Source organism: Carassius auratus, chromosome 38 (genome assembly GCF_003368295.1).
Source record: "Carassius auratus strain Wakin chromosome 38, ASM336829v1, whole genome shotgun sequence".
NCBI lineage: Eukaryota > Metazoa > Chordata > Actinopteri > Cypriniformes > Cyprinidae > Carassius > Carassius auratus.
In genome coordinates, this window is record NC_039280.1 from 8,007,301 (window position 1) to 8,017,706 (window position 10,406).

Below are 10,406 nucleotides of genomic sequence, written 5' to 3' on the forward strand. Positions count from 1 at the left end.
ACTAAAGTACTGTAAGTGAGAAATGGCTGCTTCAGTTTCAGTGACCTTCAGAAAAGTGGATTTCAAAACTGATGTATCGCTCATATCCCTTTCCCACAAACACATGTTAGTCTTTGTCGGGGGTCTGGCTGCTTGAAGTGTTGTTAGGTCCATGCATCATTGGTAACTGAATCCCTCTCTTTCTAGCTCTCTTGAGACTCACTTTAAAAGCTCCTTCAGAGACCCCCCCCCCCCAAGCCTCCCAAAGGAAAAAAAAAAACATTTAAGGGTCACTTTCCTTAAGAGTTCTGGATGAGTGACTACCTGTGCAGGTGAAGCTATATGACAAACAGATTCTATAGTGTGTGAGATTAACTGTCACTTTGAACAAGTGGCAAACTAGAAGTATTTCACTGCATTTTGCCCGTGTCAAAGAATGGAAGCAGCACTTCTGACATCAGAATCTAATCAATACTCTCTATATAGTCTCATATTTATTTATTTATTTTACCGTACATGGCATAAATAAACAGAACTCTTTTTTTTTCTAATTAAAAAATTGCACTTTTTAAAATTTCTAACATTTAATGTACTGACGTCAACCAATCTTTGGAGATTTATTGTGTAATTATGTAAGGATGCTTTTAGCTTATGTTTTCCCTTAAAGAAACTTCAGCGTGGAAGCATAAACAAAAAGACATTTAATAATGACACTTTGTTTGGTGTTTGATTATCATGAAAAATGAAAGTCTGATTCATAGCTTTTTTAAACTTCTGCTCTGTTACCAAACTATGTCCACCAGTTGGCTGAGAAAACAGTATCAAAAGGAACTTTTTTTCTGTTTGGATTTCTCAGTTTCTTTGTATAAACTACCAATATGAGGATAGCAGATGTAAGGAATGTTTATATGTGCAAAATATAATTAGACTGTTGATTAAAACCACAGCTGACACACATGCCCAGCAATGGCCTTATTGGTAGAAGAATTCTGGCTTCCAGTCAGGCACGATATGATATTTATTACCAATGTTAAAGATATTTAGAAAAACATTGCCTGCATTGTTAAAAGTGACAATGCATATTGAATATGCTTTTTCAAATCTAGATAGATAGACAGACTTGAAGGTAAATTTCCCTGAAGGTAAATATCTGTTGTGCGCACCCTGTGTCTTGAGGCTGGGTGTCCCCCTCATTCCTGCAATCAAGCCCCTCTAAACCCAGAGAATGGTTCTAATTAGGGTCCGGAAACCCTCTGCGCTCTCTGTTCAAAACCATTTACACTGACACAGGACTATCGACATAAAAGAGACAGAAAGAGGCGAATTCACACTGCAGAATGTTCCAGAAATTTTGGTTTTGATATGCGGAGCTGGAAATGTGTTGTCTATATAATTTTTCTCTCTTAAAAATTTCAACAAATGTGCGACAAAATAGATTTTTAATCTTTAGTTTGTCCAATTTCTCTAAAATTTGTGTTGTTCTCAGCGTCTGGAGTTTTTACTAAATTAGAAACACAAGTTCACAATTGTTTCAAATGGGGTTGACAATGTTTTGTAGTCATTTTGGTGGACGCGGCGTTTTGGGTGGAGGGTCTTTAAAGCCGCTCTTGCGAATCGTGTCAATTTCCAGTGGCCCAGAACTGACAGAACAAACAGAAAAAACGAGCAATACTCCCCCCTTCCCCTCTCTCTCCATTCTCTCTCGTTTTTGTTAAGTCCGACAGCGTAATGAAGTAATATATGTTTATCAAACCTAAATGTTACAAGGCTTAAAGTGACTCAATGTGCCCGGTTTTTGACCTTTTTTAATTTTTGTTTTACTGAATGACGGTCAAAAAGTCAGACTCGGCCCTGCACGCTGTCTGGCGCCTCTTGGCGTCTCTCTGCCCTCTGCGAAAGGACCAATTTTTCTTGTTGACTTTTCAGGCGTTCTCATTTTTCACGCGCTCATGCCCTCTTCCGGCTCGGACGTGTCACGTGGATTGACATATTTTATTATTTTGAGCCTTTGCGTTTATTTATTGTAGTTTCCTGATTTTCTTTATTTTTGATTAAAAGGCTTTTCCAAGTCAAAGACAAATGCTCAAAACGTTGACTTGACTTAAACTGTGGACAATGCATGAAAAAAAAATGTTGGAGAGCCTCTGTTTTCAAATATAGGCCTACAATTAAAATTAAGTGATATATATAAACTACATAAAAAAGAACGAAACAAAGTTTCCACATCCATAGAGTTTAGTTTAAGATGTCTGAAGCCAATGGTTTCTCATTAAAAACCCTTGCTATTCGTACCGTCCAATACAGAACAATTTCTATAAATTAATCTTTGAGTAAAACATCATAAATTATTAAAGGTTTATGTATCCAGCAATAATGTGAATATTCTTAAATATTGGCCTCACTACTTTTAAAGTTTTTTCGCACTTAAGGGTCAGATTCCAGTATACTCAAAATTCCCAAAACTCAGAGAAACTATTTAGATTTTCTCCCTTTTTCCTAATCGTTTGTAAAAGAATAGTTTACTTCAGCAAACGTCCTGTGCATCATGAGAATATGCGCGCTGTAAATATTGGTTATTTATTGTTTTAAGTCTTGTCGCTTAAAGTATGAACGAGACGTCCTAAGATCCTAAATCCACAAGGCTGGATGTTAGAGATCCTAACAGTGAATTCTGGATCTGATGCGGATGTCCTTGCATGCTATGCACCGAGTGCTGTGCACCGAGGCCGGGCATTGGGTATGCGGAAGCCCCTGGATTGTTCATGTTCCCTTGCAGTAGAAGCACGGAGTGGTGCTCGGGGCTCTGCGGCGGAGAGAACTCATCCTCCGAGCTGGACATGAGCGACTTCACTCCGTCGAGCGGAGACCGCTGGCTCTGCTTACAGCCAACGCCGTTGTTCTCGCTGTTTTCTCTGTTGGGTGAATATTACATTATTAACATATCAAATATAATTGACATGTTACAGGCCTAGAATTAGGCTACATAGTAGCCTATTGGAAAGTGTATTTAATAGGCGTGTTATGGTTTCAAAATAGTTGAATCCTAAAATAATTATTAGCTAAAGAAAAAACCTTATCTTGAAGTCTGCTTTGTTTTGAAAAAAAAAAAAAATCAAACTTTCACGCATCAGTGTACCTCGTCTTTATGTCAACATGACTGAAAAGATAACTGTCGTCACAGATTTACGATAGACGATTTCAGAGAATATGATTCAATGTAAACCATTAGGCCTATTTATATGAACTCTAACATTTAAAATCTGTAGGTTATTTAAGTGATATGAATACAGGCCTAGATAAATTTTCACTGCAATAAGAATTATTTCTCGTATTCTGCTTGTTTCGTTCTTTAGAACAAAAAGAGACTTCTTTTAAAATCCTAAACGAATTATAAAAATAAAAATAACTAGGCAATATATAAAGTATTAAATAACAAATTATACATTTAAACAGGATAACTTGATGTTGGTTTAGATTTGAGTTTGCAGTTAAATTTGAGTGTCAATATAATATATATAATATAATATTCCTGATATAACGATAAATTCCTCAAATAGGCTATTCTTGTTCTCTCTACAAGTGACTGCAATAATCAACGCTACATTTTCGCGTTATTTTATTATTATTATTTTTTAAACGTTTATTTCTTTTACCTCAGTTCACTCTCAAAAACGGTAGGCCTGTGATTACTGTATAATTTTTATATGTATTTATATCTCACCTCTCTTTTGCCTCAGCTGCCCGGTCTCTCTGCCTCCTGTTTTTAAACCAGTTGCTGACCTGTGTGGTGGTCAGTCCCGTTGCCTCCGCCAGCTCCCGCTTCTCCCGTGGAGATGGATAGGGATTGTGCGTGTACCATTCACGCAGCACGCCCCGAGACTTCTCCTTAAAGCAGTAACTGGTCTCCTCGCCGTCCCAGATCGTACGGGGCAAAGGAAATTTCCTGCGCACGCGGTATTTGCCCACAGCGCCCAGCGGGCGGCCCCGCAACTTTTCCGCCTCCACGTAGTGCGCCTTCAGCCACAGCTGCTGCAGCTTTGGGTGGTTGTGCGCGGAGAACTGGTGGCTCTCCAGGATCTTGTAGAGCTCACGGAAGTTTCCCCGGTGGAAGGCCACCACGGCCTTCGCTTTCAGCACGGATTCGTTCTTGTGGAGGTGATCACAGGCTGGCAGGGACCAAATGAAACGTCCGAGCCTCTCCAGGTTTCCACCCTGCTGCAGCACCTCGCATACGCACGCGACCTGCTCCTGCGTAAAGCCGAAAGAGGGCAAGATTGACATTGCGGCCCGGTGCAATCCACCACGTAATACCCTCCTATTTCAAAGCTCTGTAGGTATTCCTCTTAAATGAGTCCTCGGACAAAAATCCCCTTGCCAAGTTTATCTCTTGCTGCAGCTCCAATTTTGATAGCCGCCTTTTATCCGGATGTCACCCTCCGGGGTTGCACACGTGAGATTCGGATGCGGTGTGTCCTTATGGATATGTGACAGAGAAACCCAGCACAGCGTCATTCCGTGATTAGCTCGCCCCAGTCTGTTCTGAAACCGGCCAGCAGAGCAGAACTGCATCTACAGATCCGCTCCGTTTCCTCCCCGGAGGGAGGACGTCAAGGCCTGAAACTGGATACCTTGAACACACACACACACACACACACACACACACACACACACACACAACATGTTCACTCACACTGCAGTTGATAGGCTACTAATCAATTATTAAATTATCACAAGCACCTCCACAACCTTGCATGCAGAATCTATCGTCTCCCGTTTTTCTTAATATGACAGTTTAAGATACTTCAAATAAGCTATTTATTTTTCACTACTGCTTTAAGTTAAATAAATGCGTTCTAAATTAATAGGTAGCATATACTTTGATTTATAATCACCCCTGTGTCTCTTAATTAGGTGGCATTTTCACAGCTTGTTAATTGTGTTAAAGTTTGATGCTGGGTTTAAGAGTCAAATATGCTGAAAGGGAGATGCAGAAAAACATACGGTACTGAATATTTATTATGTAATTTAGTCACACATCTAAAAAAAACAAATTATCTAATAAATTGTTTTTGACTTCGTTTTACTAATTAAAAAATTACACAAGCAGCAATACCTATAATTATTCATAAATGTGCAAATACATATGCTCTTCTGTCAGTTGAACTTACTGAAGTCATTGGTTTTAAGAGAGAATAACCTTCCTGGATCAAATGATTCCGTCTTATATCGACATGAATTCGACTTCATTTCAGTTATGTGATGTCATACTGTAGATAGCTAATAGTTATATTTTTTTATCTATCTATTATATAGCCAAGACCTACTCTCTTAATAATGTCTCAGAAAAGTAAAATGATTTCCTGTAAGAACCTTATTATTTAATCTCCAAAGAACCATAAACAATCTTAAGATTACTTGTTTATTTTTTTGCTGAACAATCCACTGAGTAACCATAATTTTAACCGTGTATACAGTGTTCTAACTTTAAAATAAATTTATATAGTTGAAAACGCCCCTCCGTTGGAGCACTTGGTCCGTGTGGTTTTGTATGCTGGGTCTGAAACACTAAACCGATCCATTAGCGAATAACTTGTGAGCTTGACGAGCTCTTATTCTAGGTCACAGCTCTTTATCTCTGAAGATATCCGTAACATGACACCGGGAAATCCAGCTGGCCCGCCTGAGGTTATTTTATTTTTTGGAAAAATATTCCCCCTAATTCTTCCCTATACATTTTAGGTCGGTGTGGGGATTTTGGACTTTGAATATTCCCTAATGCTAATTAATATCTGTGTAATCTTTAATTGTCCTCTCGACACCTGTAAAAACAATCAATCGTGATCTGTCAGGGGGCGTTTGTCAGCGCCCCCTCCTTATCCTTAATGGTTTATTAATGCCATTGAACAAACATGGTTTACTCAGCAAGCAGATGTTAACTGCATTTTAGGATAATCTACTTAATCTACATATTCTACAAGAATCAGAATTGTAAATAATCTGTATATATCTGATCATCTGATGAAAACTCAAAAGTATGTATTATTTTTGTAACGTCACACTTCACAAACAGCTAAATTAATCACAAAATAATGTAAGGTTTATCTATTAATTGCTTTTATAATTGCATAGTGTAATGTTAACTGTGACCCATTTAGGTATTTGGTGCTAATTCTAGTCATGTTGTGAACAAATGAATTCTAATATTTTTAACAAATTTGTGCCTAAAACTATCTCTACTGTCCTGAACAGATCATGGGCCAATGGCAGCTCATGTTACGGTAGTACGTTTAGCAACAATGCACCCCCTCCATCCCACACCAGATCCTGTACCAGCCCCCAGCACGGCGGCGGCGTGCCCGCTCTTAGATCATGATCATTTCAAGATGTTCTGGACCAACAGAAGCGCGCGCGCTCATACGCACAGCAAGGCCTCGACGTTACCAATGGGCTTTACTTTGTTGATGCAGGGTGAGGACACACACACTCACACACATACACTCACAACATCCTAATAAGTGCAACATAAATGTCACCGTATTTCATGTTTAGTAGTCCGCGCTCCACCACTGTGAAGGTGTAAACTGTTTTCTTTTCACTGAGTGTGTGTTTATGAGTTTTCTGTGAGGTGTAAATGAAAGACTGAGCGGAGGAGAATCCACTGCTAATTAGACGTTGTTGCAGCCGAGAGAGAGCAAAAACTATTACGCGTTCCAGTTTTAGTTGTAAAATAATATTGACTATAATGGAGCTTTTATTTAATTTTTCATTTCAGCTACATACATATTTTTTCAGTTAGCATTGGATTTTTTAAAATGCATTTTAAACATGATTTGGCTGCATTTGTTTTGGTTTTAGGCCTGTATTTAGATGCTTTCTATAGGCCTTGAATTAACGTCAAAACGTTAAAAACAGATTGTAGTTTATTCTTTATTATTATTTCACATAAACTGAGATGAGATTGTATATTTGCAAAATATACGAAAATAACAATACAGCCTATGCTAACAGAATTGTTACACTAAAATGGAAAACTTTACATTTAGCTGTTGATTTAAAGTTTTAAGGAAAATCTGTCACAACCTGCAATGATAATTTCAGTGCACATTTTTGCACTTTGAATTTAATTACCGATGAGAATAGAATGTATAGTAATAGAAATAAGGATGGAAACAAAATTGTTGTTGTAGCGATGATAACATTTCACAGTCAGTCTCCGTTGTCTTAAAATAATTCTGTCTTAAAACAGGCTTGAGTCATTAAAGGATTCTAAAAAAAAAAAAAAAACAATCGATAAGAGATATTTGAAACTAAATACGAGATATTTATAATTATCGATTTACACATCCTACTATTGTAAGATTATAATTAGAAAAGAAAGAAAATAATTATACGTATTAATAATATAGTATTAATATATTTATATCATAAGTATCAATAACATTAATAATAATAATAATAATGATAATTAATATTCAGCAAATTTTCATGTTATTTAAAAAGGAACAATAACAATAATTTTCTCTCTCTCTCTCTCTCTCTCTCTCTCTCTCTAGCTTATAAATTACTTGCAAAAAAAAATCAAAAACAAGCCTGTTAGTTTGGCAATCTGCAGACTCAAAGTGTCATATTTTTGTACTACAGGAAGAGGGCGCCAGTCAGACAGTGACATATATGTGTAATCTATTTCACACTCTTTGTTCGGTTAAAGTTCCGTAATTCTGTCTTGTTCTTATGTTCTTCTATGCAGTGCATATGTTGTTTCAGCTCAGAATCTGGCACAAGAAGATAAAATGCCACCAAATTAATTAAAGAGTGTCTGTCCTGCAGTCTTACAAAGTAGTGTGTGGCCTGTAAGAAATAATGAAAAAAGAAAAAGAAAAACACCAGTTGGGGTCTCTCCCTCTGTGGTCCAATTTCACCAGGGGGCATAGATTAACCCCATGTATGTGTGTGTGTTTCACTAAAATCCTTGCATATTCTCTTAATTTTAACCTGTGCCATTTAATTACACAAACACACATTTAGCTGATAACATACTTTACACTTTCACTGTTTTATTCAAATAAAAGTTACTCCAGACTACCCTTACCCCTAAAATAAATGCTTTCCATCCTTTTGAATTTTCCCCAAATGAATCTGTATCTGTTTGCAGAAACACGTGTTTATCAATATCTGAAAAGTTCTACTGGCCTGTAACCGCACAAAACCTGTGCTTTATGCATGATAGAAATTACCTCTGTACCTCTCCTTCTCTCTCTCTAAGCAGGCATACCAAAGAAATTGTGTAAGACTGCTGAGGTCAAAGGTCAGTAAAGATGAATGACAGCTTCATATCCCAGAAGGCAGAGAATGAAAGTTTGATGAAATGTTTGCTATTATTTATGTTTATGGTAAGTTAGAATTCAAGTTCAACTTCTTATGTAGTTTAATGGCTTTTCTCCTGGAACTGATCTGTTCAGTGCAAACTTTAGACTTCAAACTGAGGAAAAATGCTTTAAATAAACATAAGTATTCACATTTGTCAGCAAGTATTTCTGACACTCTCCGTTTACATTTGACATTCCCACTTACAAATCTCACACAGTAGGTCTGGTTCATATACATCATCAAGACCTTACCAGTAAATGAAACACACACACACACACACACACACACACACATGCAGGTATGAAACACAGCTGAGGAGCAGCGTGTGCCCTTTGACCTCTCATTAGTGGGGGCGTGGGGGAAGGTTCAGGTTACAAATTCAGCTCTGTTTGCTATTCAGGTTAGTCCCCTCCTTCAAACCCCCAAAGGTGAGAGGTCATAGTTTTTAATAAGGCTCCGTATGAGAGGTTCATATTTTTATTACAGCTTCTTATTGTTGCTCAGTGTGAGGTATGTTTAAGTGGTTTCGATCACCATCACATTTTTTATTTGCACATTGTTAATGAAAAATGTGACATAAAGCCATTGCTTGGAATCGAAATCAGCACATAATATAAATTCTTATCGACACTCTTCTCTCTCAAACCGTTCTTTTTTCAAGTTGGTGTTATCTGATACCTGGCAACCGGGTCACCTAGGCTGTTCGGGGGAAAGGTGACAATGCTCTTCTTTCCTTTTCTCTCTCTTGTTCTATTGTCCTGTCCTGTTTTTCTCTATTTGGTGAAAGGAGTCATGAACGACAATGCTGAAAGACTCCCAGCAATAGTGCTGAGATGATGGTATATTCAGATTCGTTTGGCATCCAAACTAGTTCTCTCAGCTAAAGAGAAAAGCTTTGGGATCTGCAATTGCTTGGTTGGTTAGCTTGAGTTTTTGTGGTCTTAAGAAATAGTTCACCAAGAATTGAAAATTTGCTGAAAATGTACTCACCCTCAGGCCATCCAAGATGAGAACAGAAAACAGATTTGGAGAAATGTAGCACTTCATCACTTGTTCACAAATCGATCCTCCGAAGTGAATGAGTGCCGTCAGAATGAGAGTCAAACAGTGAATAAAAACATCACAATAATCCACAAGTAATCGATTATTTCACTTCTGTGACATGAAAAGTTGTTCGTTTGTAATAAATCCATCATTAAAACATTTTTTACTTCAAACCGTTGCTTTCAACTAAAACGAATCTTCTATTTATAGAGAAAAAGCCATATTGTCTGAATTAGGAGAGAAATCTGTGCAAACAGTTCTAAACAAATGTCAGTGGATTTTGATGTGAGAGGACAACAGAAGTTTGAGTTTTTCAACTGGAAGAAGTGTTATTGTGGATAATGGTCTGGGATTTTCACCATAACGATTTAAAGTTAAAATGCTTAATGTATAATTTCTGGAATATTGTGATGTTTTTATCAACTTGCACTCTGGACTTGCATTCTGTGGCACCCATAGAATCTATTGTTAATGTAATGCTAAATTTCTCCAAATCTGTTCTGATGAAGAAATAAACTTGTCTACATTTTGAATGGGCTGAAGTAAAAGTACATTTTCAGGAAACATATATATATTTTTTTAACCCTGTAGCATTTGAGATTCACACAATGCCTGTCAGTGGCATCTGTAACAGTCATTTACAAATCAGAGAGAATTTCTCTGTCTGTTTCTCTACCTCCTTCTGGACCCCCCTAACAGGAGACGGCAGGGCCTCCAGAAATCGCCCTCCTGTTTATTTGAATTTAGAGTCTGAGACAAGAACAGCTTGCTAACAAGCTCCAGACCACCAGGCATGTGCAAACGATCACCGCTGATTTTCCAGCACCCGGCTTGGCCTTTCTGTATCAGGTCTCTGCTTCCCTCCCCTCCCTGGCTACTTAAATCTTTTTATTTGCATGTTTCCTGTCCGTCTGAATATTTAACATCCACTGCAGACATAACATGAAAACGCAAACAAATCTACGTCAAAAGTTTACAAGATCTCTCAGTCATGAATGAAATCACTCGAATGAGGC

The 10,406-nt window shown here is 37.7% G+C and overlaps 1 protein-coding gene across 1 annotated transcript; it reads right to left on the bottom strand.

The window, feature by feature from the left end:
* Nucleotides 1-2,247: 2,247 nt before the first annotated feature.
* Nucleotides 2,248-4,614, bottom strand: six1a (SIX homeobox 1a). Its single transcript, XM_026223801.1, has 2 exons — nucleotides 3,701-4,614; nucleotides 2,248-2,891 (listed from the first exon to the last, which is right to left on the bottom strand). The coding sequence occupies exons 1-2, from the start codon at nucleotides 4,258-4,260 to the stop codon at nucleotides 2,600-2,602; spliced, it is 852 nt and encodes a 283-aa protein (XP_026079586.1). The 5' UTR covers nucleotides 4,261-4,614; the 3' UTR covers nucleotides 2,248-2,599.
* Between the last annotated feature and the right edge of the window lie 5,792 nt (nucleotides 4,615-10,406).

Excerpts from the sequence above, each read along its gene's own strand:
- six1a (XM_026223801.1), bottom strand. The coding sequence starts at position 4,260 with ATGTCAATCTTGCCCTCTTTCGGCTTTACGCAGGAGCAGGTCGCGTGC. Across the intron at positions 2,892-3,700 it reads GCAGCTGAGGCAAAAGAGAG|AGAAAACAGCGAGAACAACG; the intron begins GTGAGATATAAA and ends TTCACCCAACAG.